The sequence below is a fragment of the Ictidomys tridecemlineatus genome, chromosome 14 (genome assembly GCF_052094955.1).
Source record: "Ictidomys tridecemlineatus isolate mIctTri1 chromosome 14, mIctTri1.hap1, whole genome shotgun sequence".
In the NCBI taxonomy this organism is placed as follows: domain Eukaryota; kingdom Metazoa; phylum Chordata; class Mammalia; order Rodentia; family Sciuridae; genus Ictidomys; species Ictidomys tridecemlineatus.
In genome coordinates, this window is record NC_135490.1 from 35,262,579 (window position 1) to 35,282,408 (window position 19,830).

Consider the following 19,830-nt stretch of genomic DNA (forward strand, 5'->3'; position numbering starts at 1 on the left):
GCAGGCTTAGGGCTGAAATCTGTAGCAAAATTGGGCATATGCCTTATTCTCTTTCCTTCATTGAGAGGAATGTCTTTTCCACACGTTTTCAACATGACTTTTTGTTATTTCTGTGGTCCAACCGGGTACTTTAACCTCTCATCTAGATTCCTTAGTTCTTGAGAAGATATTTTGTGCTTGGGTTGTTGTTCAAACTAATGTTTCCACAAGGGAATGAGTGCCAGAAATCCTAGTCTGCCATCTTGTTGATATTACTCTAAGAAATAGTTAATATATTAGGTAGCTAAATACAGGAAGAGGGTGTTCGGGAATATTTCGACAGGACAAAAAGTTGAAAGTGTTAGCAGCGACCCAAAGTCAATATTGAAGCCAAGCAAATATTGCCTGCCGTACCACATATTAAGAACAGCTAGAGGAGTGTTCAATTTTAAGTGGCGAGAGACTCCCTCATCTTCAGAACCACAGAAGCAATTGTGTTTTCAGGTAGCAAATTTTTATTATTCTGGTTGCTTCCAAAGAGTGTTTTGTTTCTAAAGTATAATTTTTACTTTGTGAAGAATCTATTAGTTTGTGTTCTAATTTTCTGAGTGTCTAGAAAAAACTGATGCTCTTGTATGTGGAAATATTTAAATTTGCATGCCATTTTAAAATCGAAGACAATATTTGATTGGTTTAACATTTTTAGAGGGGCTTTACTATTTTATAGATAGAGATTCTGGACTGGTGTTATTGCTATTATAATACATGTATTTTTATTTATGTCAAGAGGTTTAGCAACTGTTTAATTCTTCCCTATCAATTCTCTTTTCAAAATTATTAGCAACAGAGCTGAAAAAGGTAACAATAATAGTGTAAAACTCTCAATTCTCTATCTTGGGAAGCATTCTAAATTTTCCAAGTTCCTAGAGACAAAAAGTAAAACCAAACCAACAAACAAAAAAAAATCCACAAGAAATTTAAAAATTCCTGGCTCTCTCTATTGGTAATATTATGCTTTGATTTGTAACTCAGACAGTTATAAGAAAATCTGTATCATCTAAGATTAAGGTTTGTGTTAAATGTCTGTTAAATATGATTCCCAACTAACAGACTTATGTATGTGTTGTTTTTTTTTTTAGGATGTTTTCATTGAAGCACGCAGTTTATTTCATTTGTTTGTTTGCTACAGTTTCCTGTGGTAAGTATTTTATCTACAAGAGATGAAGTTAGGGTGTTTGAGAGATGAATAGTCCAACAAATTGTACCATCCTGGAGAAAGGTCAAGAATATACAGCTTTGAGGAAGGAGGCAGCCCCTGGTAATTCAGGAGAATTATCCTTTCAATGTTTGAAGGCAAGACACTTCTTCCCAGATATGTTGTCCTAAACATACATGATTTAGCAGGGGGAGGAGCCTAGGAATGAGATGTCTTGGAGCAGGTACTAGAAAAGCTTCTTTTTGGAGATGACTCTTTACAAAGCAGATCTCAAAATGAATGATTCGACTTCTATTTTTATTTTTACCACTAAAAATTAAAAGGAGTACCATAGCATCTGGGTCCCATCAAGTGTCTGACAGGTACGTGGTAATTTTACTCTAGGCCACTAAGGAACCATTTCTGAAATGGCTTAAATTTAACTTACTAAAACATACCTTTGATATTCTCGATGAATAGTTTTCAACACCATGTTTTGGTATTGTTGATTTACTTATGTCATTAATTTGCAGAATGACTTTGCTCATTGTTTTTCATTAGTCATTGCTGGGTGAAATATTCTCTGGGTTACCACTAGGAGTAGGTTCTGAGTCTATAACAACTTCAGATGACTACTCCAAGATTGTTTATTGATCTCTTAGATGTGTGACTAAGATAAATACCACTGGATGAGATTTGTATTTGTAATAAGAAACAATTTTTTTAGGAAAGCTTTTTTTTTTTTTAACTCTGACTCATACCTCTCCTCCATCTGTCCCTCAACCCCTAATTCATTGCCATGTAAAAACCACATTAATGCTGTAAAGAAGTATAAGTCTTCCCACTGGCATGTGAGAATTCTCCATTATCTGCTTAGGTCAACTCTAATAGGCATCTGTAGCCTTGTGACCAGGCATATTGTCACCTTTTGGGCAACAGTATCCAAATTTATTTCTGGAGATCTGCTCCTCTCATTTTTGGTCCATGTGGTTTCTGCTATTGACACCGGAGCCAGAGCTTATGTCCCAGCCAGACTTGAATCAGGAAGTACACACATCCTGCTGACTGCAATGACCCAATAGAGCCAAAGTATTGTAAGAACAATTTGGCTTAGACCTAGAAATAAGGCTCCTAATGAGATCAATGGTACCACTACAGAACAGAGAAAATTGATGTAGACAAATTGTGTACTGATGTTATACATTGAATATTTTATGCAATTACTCCTAAAACCAGATTTACCATGGGCTTTTTGGCTTCTGGACCAATAAATTTCATTTGTACCCAAGCTACTTTGAACTAGTTTTTCTATTATTTGGAATCAAAATCAATATGAAAACACTGGTTTTTTAATTTTGACTTTTTGCTAACTTTATGGGTAAATTGACATTTTTTGTTTTATCTTATATGGATTTGTGATTCTTACCATTTTTCACATACTTACTAATCACTTTTATTTCTTTAGTAGATTATCTTTTTATATTTGTCACCTAACTTTTTTTTCTTTTTCTTTCTTTCTTTGTTTTTTTTTTTTTTTTTTAGTACTGGGGACTGAACTCAGGGGCACTTGACCACCGAGCTACATCCTCAGCTCTATTTTGTATTTTATTTAGAGACAGGGTCTCACTGAATTGCATAGTGTCACTTTTTGCTGAGGCTGGCTTTGAACTCACAATCCTCCTGCCTCAGCTTCCCAAGCTGCTAGGATTACAGGTGTGTGCCACCCTGCCCAGATGTCACTTAATTTTTTGAAAAAATTAGAATGCTTTGCTTCTCCTCATTGATCATGTAAATTTTTTAACAAGACCAAACAATCTGCTCAATGTTCAGGGACATGTAAAAACTGTGAAAGCTATGATGATTAGAGGATAGACAGGAATGCACTAGAACTTTCTTTCCATTCAGCTCCAAAGTTGATACATTTCTAGGTGCCCTAACTGACATGGCAGTTCACAAAGACTCAACTGCAGAATGGGAACACCCAGGCCAGCATTGGTCCTAGTTTACACCCTTGTAAGTGCCTTACAATCAGGACCATGTAGCTGCTTGATAATTATGAATAAGCCAAAACACCAACTGTCTAAACAACAAGGCTTTTTTATGGTTAGCATTGCCCTTGGGCCAACTATTCCATGTTTTGTGCATGTACAAAATCTAGGCATACACCCTTGGGAACTTGTATCCCCAGAAGCTTTAACCCGAAGAGATTTATGCTCCTGCCAAATATAGACCTTACCCAAGTGGTTAGCTTGTTAGCCACAATGCCAAGAGGAAGAGAAGCAATCTTGCTGGTCTGGTTATCAAATGGGTCTCAGGGCCAGAGTTCCCAGACAGCTGGAATGGGGCAGATAAAATGTTAAAACCTAAGGAAATACATTTTGTCTGAGTTGCCCATTCTCTGAAAGGCAACTCAAAAATACACACTATTTAAATTGAAGAGTGACTACCGCACTAGGGTATAGACAGTTGCCATTGGAATATTGCCTGGTTAACAGTTGATTGACTAAGATGGATGTACTATCTGAACTGGAAAGTTTATTAATCAGAATTTGATTAATACATTACCTTTCAAGGTAAATTCAAATTCAGATGGGAACGCCAGTAAAGACAATTCTCTAATAATATGTGGGGTGCAAAGTAATTAAGAACTGTGATTAATTCCAAACAGCAAGTGGTGGAAATTTTATTTTTGATTTAGTGTGTGCATGCATTTGCTTAAACTATCTAGAAATTATCTTAACAAAAAAATAATTTGCTTGAATTAAACTGAGTTGAAGAACAACATTTAACATTGCACACTAGAAAAGGGAAACAAGATTTGAAATTAGAAAGGCTCAGTTTGTGTCCCAGGACATTAATTAACTATACAGATCTTGGGCAAATCAGTACACTCTGAGACCTAGTTATTTAACTTCTTTCTTAAAAAAAAAAAATACATGTCAGATGCAGAAAATAAAGCCTGCCTCAAGCTTTTCTTACAGAGTTATTGATTATCTAGGGAGATGTTTGTTTTGAAAGTTTTGAAAAATAGATCGAATATCATTATGTTTAGGGCTTATTTTCATAGCATGTTGGGCAACAGGGAGAAATAAAGTTAGTATATTTTATTGGGGATAATTGATCATTGATCTGCAAATTATTCTATGATTTAACAATTATCCAATTTTTTATACAGAAGTACTTTTCTAAAATGACATTAAATAATATTGTATGTTGTCCAAATAATTGCTTTAATATGTTTCATTCTGCTTCTATAATCAAAGTCATGCTATAAACATCTTTGTGCAGTCACTAGAAGAAGAAAGAAGGTTAGGGATGCAACATACAGCCAGGTGTTGTGGCACAAGCCTATAATCCTAGTGGCTCAGGAGGCTGAGGCAGGGGGATGGAGAGTTCAAAGCAGGCTTCAGCAAATGCAAGGTGCTAAGCAACTCAATGAGATCCTGTCTCTAAATAAAATACAAAATAGAGCTGGGGATGTGGCTCAGTGGTTGAGTACCCCTGAGTTCAATCCCTGGTACACAGCCCCCTCCCCGCAAAAAAAAAAAAGAAGGCAATATATTTCTGTTATAATTATTATTTGCATTGATTCCACATTAACTTTTAATGATTATATCACAGGCTGCCTGATTCAAGTATATCAAAATACTTTCTTCAGAGGTGGGGATATCACTTCCGTGTACAGCCCAGATATTCAGCACTGTCGGATGATGTGCACATTCCACCCCCGGTGTTTGCTATTCAGTTTTCTTCCAGCAATTTTAACTCAGGAGCCAGCTAAAAAGTAAGAATTTGCATTTCATTATGGGCCAATTCAGTCATTTTTCAAAATGGTATCGGATGTGCAAAAAGCTGAAGTATCTCACAGGATTCTCCAATGAGTTCAAAGACCAGCTTCATTAGGATTCCCTGGAGTGGGACTTACAAAAGCAGACTCCTTAGCCACAGGCTGGACCTACTGAACCAGTGTCTCGGTCCTAGGAAACTGTGTTTTAAAAAAAAATCACTGAATTGACTTAAAGTAGTAGAAGCCAGTTATTTTCAACCCAATGCCTCAAGAAAAAAAGCACTTAAAAAATTATCAAGAGATTGTCTCAAGAAAGGGTCTAATAATAGGGAAACATTTCACCTACACCAGGAAATATATAGTTAACTGTCTCACTTAATCACATTTGTGAATAGTTCCGTCTTAATGAAATATAAAATGCTTGGCACAGTGGTACATGCCTGTAATTCCAGAAACTCAGGAGGCTGAGGCAGGAGGATCACAAACTTGAAGCCATCCTCAGCAACATAATGAGACCCTGTTTCAAAATGAAATAAAGTGTTGGAATGTAAATCAGTGGTAAAGTATCTCTATGTTCAATCTCTAGTACCAAAAAAGAAAAAGATATAACATGAATCAAGCATTTTGTTGAGAACATAGTTGTGTAAGACCCAGGACTAGTGATCGGTGCCTACAGTAAGCCAGTTTGGTTACCTAGAGTGTACAGGATGTGTGTGTGTGTGTGTGTGTGTGTGTGTGTGTGTGTGTGTGTGAGAGAGAGAGAGAGAGAGAGAGAGAGAGAGAGAGAGAGAGAGAGAGGATGTATTATGAACTACAGTTTGAAAAAGAATTTGAAAAATAATGATTAAAATATTAATTAGTTTGTAAAGATGCTTATTGTACACACTCATAGCTTCATCTTAATTTTCTTTCATTTTGATTAATAACCAGAACAAAATATTTTGTTTCCATTTTTCATACCCATAACTCTTTTCTCATCTCCCACTCTATTTGAGTTTAAGAACTAGAAATTCAATATTCATTCTCTGATCTTACATGTTAAACTGTACAGAAAACTCAGACTGTGAGAGGCATCACATTAAAAGTTGAATTCTAGAATTCTTATAAATAATGAAATAAACATTAAGATTGACATTAAAGACAGAAAGAAGTCTTCCAGGAGATGTAGATTACAAATAACTGATAAGAATGATAAGTACTATATAGAGATCCACCTCCTATTACTGATTTAAATTTTAAGTAAATTATTTATAAAAATAATCACCATGCTCTTTGTGGTGGAACACAACTGTAATTCCAGCAGCTCTGGAGGCTGAGGCAGAAGGAACCCAAGTTCAAAGCCAGCTTCAGCAAGTTAGCAAGGCTCTAAACAATTTTGAAAGACCCTGTCTCAAAATAAAAAAATAAAAAGGGCCGGGGATGTGACTCAGTGGTTAAGTGCCCCTAGGTTCAATCCTTGTTACCAAAAAAAAAAAAAAAAAAATCACCAGTTGGGAATCACCCTGGAAGTTTAGAAAGATAGGAACAATCAACTCTAATATGATTGACTTTCTGTGAGCATGAAGAAAAACAATGCTTATGTGAGGTATTACAGAGACCACCACATATTACACAATCACTTCTGAGTGTTTTTCCAGCAAATGTCGGGAAACAACATTAATTTTCTTATTCCTGGTTTCATTTAGTAATGTGTAGAAAATGCTAGACATTTCTTTAGTGTGTGTTTATTGATTCTACTTCCTGAGTGAAGCTACTTTTAAAAACAGGTTTGGCTGCTTCTTGAAAGACAGTGTTACCGGAACATTACCAAGGGTGCATAGGAAAAATGCAATCTCTGGGCATTCCTTAAAGCAGTGTGGCCACCTAATAAGTGGTAAGATGTGTATTTTATTATTTAACTAAATTTGAGTTAATAACTGATCTCCTTTAAAATAGCTTTTGCTCAAAGTCTGTACTGCTGTGCACTTTTGGAAGGGAGCACTAAAAAAAATAACAAAGATGAGGTAGTGTAATGGATGTAAAGAGGGAAGCATGTTTATCTTGAAAATTCTCTTGTCTTTATCAGTCAACATATCAGTCAGTACACACATGCTTAAGGAGCCTCTATTTTTTTATGAGGTTAGTAGTATAGTTTAATATTTGCAGGAAGTGAAAACATAGCCAAAGGATAGTCTGTTATTGAGTTCAGATAAGACAATAAAAGAAAACCATTTCCCTCCCAGTTCACTTGAAGGTAATCTGCAGTTCTTATCAGTAGTTCTCAATCAGCAGTGATTTTATACCCTCCCTTCCACCTCGGAACGTTTGGCAATACCTAGAGATGCTTTTGGTAGTGTTAAGTAGGGGAGATTATAATATATATATATAAAATGGCAGAAGCCAGAGATGGTGCTACACATTCTTCACCACATTTCTGGTGCCATCAAATGTCAATAGTGCCATTAACAAGAGTTTAAGAAAGCTTGTTGAATACCATTCAACCCAAACTGAAGGACTGGATTCTATAAATCTGGCGAATAATAATTCTTCTTAGAAGGAATCTGAAAACTGGGATGCTAGAGGATTAAGTTCCACACCTGTTGCAACTGATATCTTAGGAAACAATTTCCAACATCATCCTAAACAATTTGACAAAGGAAGTGTTTCTTTAGTGACACTGGGACTGGACAGAAAGTGAATAGTGATGAAAAGATCCTGTCAACTGATGGGTTGGTGGAATCTTTAAAGTAACTATGCTGGGACTACCTATCATTACTATTGTATCTTTACTGTATACCATTAATTTTATGGGTTCAAATTTCAGAAGTCACCTTTTCCTCCCCCACTAACACCACTCTTTGAATAAGCCACATTTTGAGCCTTCAGTTAGAATTTTAACCAGTTAACCAGGGGTAGCAGGGCCTTCATTATAAATTTGAAGGCCTGGCTAAGCCAGTGTAATAGATGTAGTTACCCTGAGGCAAAGTACATTTCCTATGTATAAGATCAGGTTTATATACTAGTATAATTTGGTATTATTTCCAATTATTGTATCTTACAGCAATATTTAAAGAATAACAAATATTGTGCTATTTTTCAATACTATTTAATTATTGTTAATTTATGCCCCAAATCAGTCAACTCACTAGCTTGATTTTAAAATTCCTTTTTCATTCTCTCCAAACATCTTAAATAAGTGAAAACAAACAAACAAAAAACTCCCAGCAAGTACACAAAGTCTCCAAACTCAGGATCAATTCTAGTAAAAAACAACAACAACAACAAAAAAAACATTTAGAGGTATATTTAAAGGTTTTGTATAATCATAATGAAGAGTTTTCAATTGCAATTATCCCACCCCCACCCTTCGCCTGTTTTTCTCATCAGTAGTAAACTTAAAAGAGACTTTTTTTCTGTAACCTACAGAGTCCTATCTTCAGGAACCCCTGAAGGTCATCCACTCCCCTGCCCACCTCAATATAATGTTTTCCTGCAACTGTGTACGTTTTCTGACCTTCCCAGGCTTAAAATTAGTTTTATGGATTCACACATTTTAAGAGCGGAAAATTATATATATATATTTTATATATATATATAAAATATATACGTATATATTTTATATATATATAAAATAGATTTGGGTTTACACTGCTAGTTATACTGGTTCTTTAACCAAGGGTCTAACAAATTGATTTTTAAAAAAGACTAATTTGGCTCACCGTTAATTATGTACATTTTTTTCAGATAAGATAAATTTCAATTAAAAGGGTACTTAAATAGAATTGAACAAACTTTTAGAACAAAAGTGGAAGCTGTTTTAACATGCAGGTACAAGAACTCTCCACATTTTATAAAGATTTGACACAGAGAGGTCAATGTCAGGGCTTACAGATAATAACTCATAATCAGACTTGAGTAGTCAAAAGTGGAGAAATACAGCAGAGATAAAGAATCTCCTTCACTAAGTGCAGAAGGTCAAAGGCACATTAGTCTTTTTAATAACACAGATCCTTGGCTCACATAATCAGGATCCTTGTTATCATTGCCTACTTTACTTTCCAGTGCCCATTGATAATTTCAATGTATTGTTACCTGTATTGTTGTGTATATCTTGCAGTTTAGGGAGCAAAATAACCCCCTTTTTTAATGATGGTATTCTAAGGGAAAATCATTTTGGGTTATATTTATTTCAAGCAGAGTTTGACAATGTAGAAATATAATAGAAAATTTAAATCCCCTAGATAAAATGGGGATATTACCTTTAAAATTACCATGCCCAAATGATGGGGAATGAGCTCCCTCTAGACAGGAACTTGACTGACTTTACATGTTTCATTTGTACAGCTTGCCACCGAGAGACTTTTGAGGGAATTGATATGAGAGGAGCCAATTTTGATATGTCTAAGGTTCAAAGTGTTGAAGAATGCCAAAAATTGTGCACTAATGATATTCGCTGCCAATTTTTCTCGTATGCCACCCCAAATTTTTATCTTGCTGGGTATCGGTAAGTCAGATTCATAGAGTGTGTCTTTTATGATGGTGCATTTTGGATTATTTGTATTCTTCATAGCTTGTTTTCTTTTTTTCCCCCAACTAAAAACCAACTGGGTATTTTGTCCTAACTACCTTCCTTATTTGGCTGTCATTTTCTCTAAAGAGAATAAGCTCCAATTGGTCCTCAGATAAGCTGTATTTGTAGAATAAAAATTTAGGGTCTTCCATCCCCTTAATCAGGATAAACTTCCTTTTGCAGAGGGAAAGGGTGTCCCTTTTATCAGTAATGCAAACCCCTAACCCACTCACTATAAAGGTTATTGTTCTGGCTTCTGATTGCCTTTGTTTATTTTCTACTGAACACGGATCGTTTCAGTGCCAAATACAACCTGGACAGCTTCATACACCTTCAAGTGCAAGATGCAGAATCACCTCTTTTCTTTACATTCAGGAACATCTGTCTATTAAAGCGCAGTTTTAATGGAGCACCTACCAGAATCACGGAAGTGAAGAATTTGGTATCTGGATTCTCACTGAAGCCCTGTGCACTTTCAGAAATTGGTAAGTAGAAGACCACTGTTTCCTAAGTAGAGGACCACTGTTTCCTAAGTAGAGGACCACTGTTTCACTGTGTGCCCAGAATGAGTCACTGGAACTCATGAATATGTTGCCTTAACTCAGCAAAAGAATCTTTGTAGATGTGACCAAGTTAAGGACTTTAAAATGGTGAGATTATTCTGGATTATCTGTATTTGTCTGGATGTAGACCTCTGTATCATTGTAAGAGAACTTGGGAAGCAGAAGGGTCAGAGTCAGGGAGATGTTACCCTGCTGGCTTTAAAGGTACAAAAGGAAGGCAAGTGGTTTTTAGAAAAGGATGAGGAAATAGATTTTCCTATAGAGCATCCCAAGGGAACAAAACCCTGCCAACATCTTGATTTCAGTCCAGAAAGACCCATTTCAGGCTTCTGATTTCTAGAACGATAGAACATCAAATTGTCTTGTTTTAAGTCTTTAAGTTGGTGATAACACTCCTGCAAGAGCAGTAATAGGAAATAATACAGTGATAGTGTAGAGAAAACTATAGGATCAATTCTTGAGGATGTTCGTATCTAGTGAAATGGTTCTACCATAATGAATCAATAAAACCCTAGCGTTCCAGATATTTAGGTGATTTCAGTTGAATTATCCAAACAATTGCCATGAAACTTCATCTTATTTAGCACAATATTATTAATAATAATGAGGTATTATGGAAACCAAATCTGTCTCCCACATAGCTCTGTGCCAAGGTCTATCTTGGATGCTGGGCAAAGACCTCTCTGTGGAAGATTGAGAAGTCAGTTGTGTGCCAGTTTGTTGATTCAAATTTATTGATTATTAATTTTAATATTCACATTTTTTTCTGGGAGAATTTTTGAAGGTATGGACTGCAGGAGGTAGGACTCTTTATTCAGAAGCATTGCCTTCTGTACATAGCACTTGTCTCAGTATGTTTTCTGTTACTATAACAGAGTGCTTGAGATTGAGTAATTTATATTTTTGAAAAGAGGTTTATTTAGCTTAGGGTTATGGAGGCTGGGAATTCCAAAATTGGGTGGCTGCACCTAGCAAATGCATCTCGCTGTGTCATAACATGGTGGAACAAACTGGAAAGGCAAGCAGGCATGTGTGGAGACCTCAGGCCCTTCCCAGCTGCTGCCCACAGCCTGAAAGAGCACCTCATGTATCTAATCTCTACCTGTTCTGTGCTTGCTTCCTTGTTAAGTTACAGTGAGTTCACATACTACTTCAATCTAATAAAGTGGCTTCTACAGAGTGATAAAACTCCTGGATATTTAAGGAAGGGGAGTAAGCTCTTACAAGCATGGCTTCTCCCTGAGTCCATTCTTCCATAGTCCTCAGATGCCAACTAAACCTAGAAGACAAGACTCCATCTAAGGCCTAATGGTTCAGACACATTCATAAGTTCAGGGTGATTTGTAGTCATTACCCCATCTTTGTCCCCTCTCTTTAGTTTCACCAAGGATTTTCTCAATTTCACAGATAAGGAATTAAAGCTCCTAAAGGTGAAATGATCTGCTCAAGGTCACACAGATAAATGTTGAACCTGCACACATTTTACTTCCCCCCCCCTCCTCTTTTAATGCAAAATTTCCTACCTCTCAACCCACCTGTGAGTATGTTTAAAGACTTCCTTCTCTTCTTGGCCTTCTTCCTGCATGGATTTCAAAAGAAGGTTTTAGGATACTCACGTTTCTCCTCATCTATGAGACAAAACTACTCGCCATCTGAGCAGGAAAACTGTTCACCATCTTACTGGTTTGGTATTTGTTCCAGCTGTTACTGATGCCTTAGGCAGCTACAACATTATATAATCACTGTGATTTTGTTTTTCCTTTTCTTCTTCTTCCCTCTTCCCCCCCCCAGAAAATGCTCCCAAAGAAAAGGCTGGAAACAATGAGTAATCTCAAGGTTCAGTCAAATAAATTCAAGTCTTGTGAGTGGGATTCTCTAGGGAACTTCCTGACACATCAAATAATGGCAGCCAGCTTGGAATAGGGAACGAGTGGTGCCTTTTTTTTTTTTTTTTTTTTTTAAGTTACTGGTCCCTGGATCATTGTTTGCCTTTGGTTAATTTCCAGAGCTCTGAAAAATATTGGTTCTAATGATTTTTGCCAATATCATCCCCACTTTTGTGAAGGAGATGATTTTTGGAGATCCTTATTCTACCAGCTGTAGTGCTTTTTGGTACACAAACCAAACAAACTGGCTTTATAAAGAAAGAAAATAGTCTTTGGAATCAAGAAGTCCTTTTGTCACCTGTATGGGTCAGACCAGGACTGAAAGATTGATACCAACACTCAGTCCTTGTCCCCATTGCTGATCCAATAGTGAGAAAAAGGTGGATTTTTTTTGTTGTTGTTGTTTTGTTTGTTTGTTTTTTATCGTTGTTTGTTGGTTTCTTTTGGTACCAGGGTTTTAACTCAGGACACTTAACCACTGAGCCACATCCCAGACATTTTTATTTTGTATTTTGAGACAGGGTCTCACTAGGTTTTAGGGTCTTGCTAAGTTGCTGAAGCTGGCTTTGAAATTGCAATCTTCCTGCCTTATCTTCCTGAGCCACTGGGATTGTAGGTGTGCATCCCTGTGCTCAGTGAGAACAAGGTTTTGAGAAAAAGGAGAAATTAATTTGATTGCTTTGTTCGCAAAGGAGAAACACAGGGAACTCCTGCCTCAGAGGCTGTCCTGCTGTCAGGGGCAACAGAGGGCTTTTTAAGAGGAGATACAAAGGCTATGCTCTGGCTATGCCCTGTTAGGACTCAAAATTCATTTGCAGCCTTGAGAAACAGCCATTTCTTGGCCCCACTGGTACCAGCCCTGAAGTCTGGATTCCTTCATTCCTGTGGTCCATGAAGGATAGATAATTTGGCCTAAGATGGGAAAAATGTCAATCTTGCTACTCTATGGTTAGAGATGGGGAGAGGGAAAAAGGAAGGAAAAATAAAATATAAGTTTAAAAATAAGCAGCAGTGGCAGAGAGGAAAGGCTATATTCAAAGCACAAAGTGGAACCCTTTTAGATTTCCCCACTGTCGATTTCTATCTTCCATTTCTATGGAAAAATGGGCAACAACATCTCCAAGCTACTTCCTGCTAAGAATGGGCAACCAAGGGAGGGGTCTTATGAATAGAAGGTTTTTAAAACCTGATGTCGTTTTTCTTTTGGACGTTTACCTGAAGTGAGGGAGAGGTGATTTCAAACTTGATTGGGACCTGAAAGGATCCCTTCATAATATAGCAGCTAATATTTGACTGATTTGTAGTTCATACTGTTTTAATCTAGTTTTTTCGCTATATCTACATATCTACATTTTCCCATTTTCCACTCCCCTGCCCCAAGGTACCAGAAGTTTCTCCCGTACACTGTTTTTTTGTTTTTTTTTTTTTTTCCCCTAGGGCTCAATTTAAGCCTGCTTCTGGGGTCACTTTATCTAAACGAGAGCAATTGGCAGCACTTTAGCCCACTGTGGTGGGCTTGTTACCGTAATTTAGCCACAGCTTTCTGTTAGGTGTGGTTTATCTTTTCTGTTTTCCTTGTAGATTGGGGTCTACAGAATGTGGGTAGCTTCTGATGGATAGCGAATGCTTTGCTCAAATGCTGGGCCACCTATGCAGAAAGAGACTTTGCATTGAGGAGGGGAGTCTGTAATTTGTGATCAGATCATTCAAGAGAACTTTAGTTATTTCTGAAGGTTTTTTTTGTGTGTGTGTGTGTGTGTGTGTGTTCTTTTTTTTTTTTTTTTCTTTTTGGTACCAGAGATTGAAAGGCACTTTACCACTGAGTCACATCCCCAGCCTATTTTATTTTTTATTTTTGAGACAAGGTCTCACTAAGTTGCTCAGGGCCTCACTAAGTTGCTGAGTCTGGCTTTAAACTTGGGATCCTCCTGCCTTAGCCTCCCAAGCTGCTGGGCTTACAGGTTAGTACCTCCACACTTGGCTGTGTATGTGTGTGTTCTAGTGGCATAAGTTTCAACCTACCCGGAGAAGGTGTCTAGCAGTACAATCTGACGTTTCCTGTGGCTCAGGGCTTATGAGTAAAATCTACTTGTCAAGCATCAAAAGGCTGTGTTTTTACATGTTGTGTTCCTTTCATAGTCAGCCGTCTTTTGGTCTTTGGATTGTTTGAGGTACTTAAGACACAGTTTGGAGTCACTTGCTGAATAGTCTGTTGGAGGCATGGTCCTCCAGAGAGGGGCTTGATGACATTTACCAAAGTGTCCTCCCATGGTGAACACTCTCAAGTAGGCCAGGCAAGAGGAGGAGCCTGTGGGAATCCCATCTCCACTTGGCAGCTCTATCCCAGGAATCAAAACTCCATTCATTGGCCCATTTCTCATCCTCCTCCGTTGAAGAAGGTTTGTGTTAGTCTGGTTTAAGTTGAGATTTTAGGGCCCTGTTGAACAGTTTGTTTACCAGGCTCCCCTAGCATCAGCCTGATTCCTCCAGCCACATAAGCATCAGTCTTCTGATGACTGAAATAGTGCATGATCACCATCTGCTTTGGATAGGCCACATCCTGTATGAATGCCGTTCTATCAAGGATCTGTTTAATGTCTTTGTTCCAGCTATGAGGAGCTCTCTTGCATTCTAGAGAATTCTATGTACTTGAGCAATCATGGAAGTACATTTTGAGTCAGTATAAATGTTTACCTTCATTTCTTTGGAAGTCTGAGAGCTCTTTGTCAGAGCGATTAGCTGGGCTTTCTGGTCCAATGCTCCCAGTGGCAAAGCCTCAGCCTTGAGCACCTGTGGCTGCATGAGCACAGCATTTCCAGATTTCTGCTGGCTGTTGTCCATGAAGCTGCTCCCATTGGTGAAGAGTTTCCAGTCCAGCTCTGTGATAGGCTGACCAAGCAGATCCAACCTACTGGAGCAAAGAGTCTCAAGATCTCTGAGCAGTCGTGTTGTATTAGCCTGTTTTCATCTTCTGGCAACAGAGTTGCTGGATTTAAGGTGAATATAGTTTTAAGGTTAACGTTTGGACTACCTGATAGGTATCTTGGCAACCTCCCAGGACTCAGCCAGTAGCCATCCATCAGTTTTAGTAGGACCAGGATTTGGCGAGAAACAGACAAAGTAATGGGTTGTCCTAGAGTGAACTGTTCAGCCTCTTGTAGTAAGTCACACGTAGCAGCTATCTCCTGAGGGAGGGGGGCATCCTTTTCCTGTGTGGTTGAGCTATTTTGATGAATAGGCTATAGGTCTCAATATGGCTCCCTGTGTCTGTGAGAGAACTTCAAGGGCTTTGCCTTATTTCTCATGAAGTCTTTTTGTATGTCAGGCAGGCCTAGGGCAGGCATTTCATGAGGCTTTGTTTTAAATTATCAAAGGCAGTTTGGTATTCTGGTGTCTAAATCAAAGTTTCTATTTCTGTTACATCTCCTATAGGGGTTTGGCAATCAGTCGAAAATTAGGCATCCAAATATGTCAGAACCCATGTAACTGTCTCTGGTTCCCAATTTCTCAGAGACAGTCTGCTTCTGATCTGATATCAAACCGTGGGTTCTTTGGCCAAGTTGGAAACTTGGTTAGGTGACTTGTTGTTTATAAACCTGAGACTTTTTTTTTTTTTTTTTGTGGGCAACTTATGTACTCAGGAGGTACCGTGTTTCATTATAACACTAGTGTTTAAAAAAACAGTGTTTATAGTTGGGGCCAGCTCTAAGCAGGTCATCCACATATTGCAAAAGGATTCCTTGATCTAGTCATAACCCTTGAAGATCTTCTGCCAGATTCTCGCTAAACAGTGTGAGAGTTTTTTTAATCCCTAGGGTGAGACAGTCCAGTAATACCTGGTGGTTACTGTAGTATTAGAGTCCTGTCACTCAGCACAAAAGTATTGGGACCTTTTTATCTACATCCAGTGGGATGCAGAAGAAAAGCATCTTGTAAATCTATCCTGTGAACCAGTCAGTCTCCTGGCACCACAGTCGGCAGAGTGTATGGATTTGGTGCTATGGGCTGAAAATACTGAATGATATTATTTATTTATAGCTCTTAAGTCTTGCACAAATCAGCACAGCATGAGGTTTTTCAACAAGAAGAATTGGAGTATTATAAGGGATCTGACAAAGCTGACTCAATCCGTGTTTTAAAAATTTGTCCAGAAAAGGCTGAATCCTCATTAATGCCTTTCACTTAAGGGAGATAGTCTTTCTTAAGGAGTAAGCTATACCTCCTCCTTAGGTAAATCTTGGTTGGGATAGCACTGGTCACCCTTCCTAGGGTCCCTTCAGCCCCATATGGCCTTATTCACTTTCTTAGCAGACCTCCACAGAGCAGGCTCCATTTCCTTATCTTGGCTGGCAAGTGAAAGCAGGAACTTTCTGGTGGCACTTACTTTTTGGGTGAGAACCTTATTTCAGTTCTTAACTTACACAACAAACCTCACCCCAGGAGAGGGCTCCTCTGGCATCCAAAAAGCTGATCTTTGTTCTCCCAGTTTGCATTCAAGAGGTTTGTGCAATGGATGCCATTGCGCTCCACTTGTCGCTCTTATTATTGCAACATCATCAACTTTGAGCAAGTTTCCCGTGACAGTGGGCTCCTTCTTCCAACATTGGGCATGCTAATTTTCAACGGAGGGTGGACCTTTCTATGCTTTTCTTTAGGCTTCCTTGAGGATCCCTTTGCACCTCCTGGTCATAATGTACATTAGGCCGTATCAAGTAGCTGTGAGGGGTTTATGTCAGTGGCCTCCACCTACCGAAGCTCTCTGCTTATGCAGCTTCTCCTATCACTACAGGATGTAGCCCCTGCTGTTTGTGGCACAGTTGTGTCACAGTCTAGCAGTACAGCTATACAAGGCCTTTATTTTTGTTTTTGAGGACCCTGAGCTAATACAAGAGGCTTCAGGGTGTTTGTTTGTTTGTTTTTTGGTGGAGTCTTTTTTTTTTTTTGTCTCCTCTAGTTGAAGGTTTTCAAGCAGCAGCTGAGTTCTCCTCCTTCCCAACCTGCAGTAGTTCACCCTGCTAGGCCCGCTCTGCGTTTACATCAGTGGGTTACTGTCATAGCAAGAATTGCTCTGCCCCAGTTATGGTGTCTCCTGGATAAATAAGGTATCCTGCTGGATCTTAAAAGGGAAAATATTCCTGTCCCCAGGGCATAATCTAGTGGTGTTTATAGCCACCACAAAGTCATCTTTGGCTGGTGATCCTCTACCCACTGCAGGCCAAGTAGACTGGGAGTCCTCAGAGGTTCACTTGCCCCATGCACACATTTCTCCATGTCCCTGGCAGCTTCCTGGGACTTTTTTTTTTTCCCCCAGTAGAGGGCTGGCATCCTCAACCCACATGCCTGGAACTGGGGCCAGACTGAGAGGCAATGTTGGGCCAGCAGGCATTGGGTTGAAAGGGTTTAAATCTTCTGCAACTTTTTCTTCGGGTGTCTTGCTATCCTTGTATACCAGAGGCAGTGCCTTTCTTTGTCCCATCGACTTAGTTGCTGGCCTTGAGACTCCATATCATGCAACTACATAAATGCCTGCACATACATCTCTTCCGTTTATTTGACCTCTAACACACCAACTCCAAATAGAAGGTCATGTAATAATTCACAGTATCATTCAACGGCCTGATTGTGCTACAGTTAAACATCAGCTTTTCCTTATTCATAGGTTTGTACCTGTATGTGACCCCATTGAGCCACGATCTTTCCCCAGAGGCTACCCAGTGGGATCAACACAGCATTGCCCATGTCTTCCAAAAACACAGAGATAGACAACCAGAGGGAATCCCCCAAACCAAGGCAGATGAATGGGAAACTAAAACAGACCAGATGGGGAAAAATAATTCCCTTGATGTTCTACTCCAATCTAACAATGACTACTCCACCATGGCTCCACAGATGTCCCCACGAAGGGGGGAAAAGATGTGTAGAATCAAGAGTCTTAGCTTGCACTCCAGATGGTCCATGTGATACGGCTTTACTGAGTTCAGTTTCCTTTTCTTCAAAGTAGCTCAACTAATGGAGCAGCTCAGAGAGTTCAGGGGGAGAAGGAGGGAATTCCCTGATGCAAAATGATCCTTGGCAGCTGCTTGGATGTTTCCTCCTTTACTCGCAGGGATAGTAGTTCACCCTGAGACAAACTCGCCCCATCTCCTAATTCTCCAGGAGTTGGCTCCCACCAAACTCAGTAGCCATCTTGCATGCTCAGCATGGAAGGGGAGGCATTTGAAGTGCCAGACCTGCCTAAGAAGGCCAGATCTGGAGGCACCCTCAGGTCCCCCTGGGGTTCCACACTTGGTACTGAAAGGTCCAACCTTGACCCTGATGCCAGCCTAATGATGGCAAGGTTTGAAGAAGAAGAAGAAGGAAAAAGTTTTATTGCTTTGCCAGCAAAGGAATGAAAAGGGGGCTCCTTTCCCAGAGGCTGAGATTCTAACCCTTGGAGGGAACAGTGGGCTTTCCAAGAGGGGATACAAAGGCTGCACTCAGTTGTGCCCCGGTTGGAGTCATAGTTTATTGGTATCCTCAAGAGATAGCCATTTCTGTCCTGCTGGTGGCAACCCCAAAGTCTGGATTCCTTTATTCCTATGGTCCATGACCCAAAGGACAGAAATCTTGGCTTAGGATAGGAAGAAGGTTAATCCTGCTTCTTCATGGTTAGAAAGGAAGGGGGAGAGAATAGGAAGGGGGGTTAAAAACCCAATAGATCAGTTTTAAACCAAGTGACCCAGGCAGAGCATCAAGGGTGATATTCAGAGCATGAAGTGGACCCTGATCATGTTCGATTCTGTAATTCACGCTTGGAGTGCAGCAATAGAGTTGGAACACATCAAGAGGGCAACTGGGATGGTAAAATAACCAGAAGGAGCAGAAAAGGTTTGAATGATTAAAATAAAAAGTTAAAGGTATTAATCTCAAAAATAGGTTTAGAGGACTATCTTAATTTGGGGTTGCTGGATTTTTTTTTTTGGCCTTCTTTTGTAAACATTGTCACTAATAAAGAATTAGTTTACTTAGTCCCATAGACTCATAATTAAGAAAATAAGAATAACCCTAACATCTGCAGTGGTCCAGAAAATAAGTGATTCTTGTCATAAAATAGTGAGATCCTTCTCACTATGAATGTCTACATAAAGGTGTAGAACAAGCTGTTGTGCTGTTCTTGTGAGGATGCCATTGTAGTCTGGTATCAATGACCCATTTATTTCAGCTCAAGGGTCTGTGCATATTTGTTTGTTTGTTTTCTTTAATTTAATCAGTTGAGTTCTAATTTTTGAGAGCGAACACATGAAAGAACTAAGGGAGATGCTGTCTCAATCCAAATATGTTCATTTAAATTGTGACTGTTTTTCTTTCACATAGTTTCTATTATTATTCTTAAAGCTTCCATAATTTTGATAAAATTATGTCATCAAATCAATTAAATAATATAAACAGAAGAAAAATAGAATTGAAAAATAAAATGTAAGGAAAATGAAAGTGAATTTTTCCTGTTCTAATTTCAAAGGGTAGTTGGTATTTTGGATAGCTGCTTAGAATTTTATTAATATCTTCTTATTAAAATATTTTTCATCATATTCAAGAACTTACTAAACTTCCTGTTCCTAAGGCCTGACTCAGGATCAGGGTAATATAAAGAAAATACATTCTGAGTAATTTAACCATTTTGTACTGATGGAAGATGGAGCTGGGAGACTAGGAGCATAAGTTATTTTATTTCTATGACATAGAAAATTATTTCTTATCAGAGTTAGAACATTTTTTACCTTCTTCCAAGTACCAAACAATAAATTTGGGGATTTTTTTGGGGGGGAGGGTATTGAGGATTGAATTAAGGGTCACTTAACTACTGAACTACAACCCTAGCTCTTTTTGTATTT

At 38.6% G+C, this 19,830-nt stretch overlaps 1 protein-coding gene across 3 annotated transcripts in view; it reads left to right on the top strand.

Annotated features, from left to right (window-relative positions):
- The first annotated feature begins 331 nt into the window (after positions 1-331).
- The window catches only part of Klkb1 (kallikrein B1), a 30,089-nt gene continuing 10,590 nt past the window's right edge, over positions 332-19,830 (top strand). For 2 of the 3 annotated variants that reach the window (XM_078031065.1, XM_078031066.1), the window contains exons 1-6: positions 332-483; positions 1,119-1,177; positions 4,796-4,958; positions 6,728-6,834; positions 9,285-9,444; positions 9,886-9,995. In XM_078031065.1, coding sequence (XP_077887191.1) covers positions 1,120-1,177; positions 4,796-4,958; positions 6,728-6,834; positions 9,285-9,444; positions 9,886-9,995 — 598 coding nt within the window. In that variant the 5' untranslated portion in view covers positions 332-483; position 1,119. Of the gene's footprint in view, positions 484-1,118; positions 1,178-4,795; positions 4,959-6,727; positions 6,835-9,284; positions 9,445-9,885; positions 9,996-19,830 lie in introns of those variants that run through there. The other variant, XM_078031067.1, reaches the window with a different exon arrangement.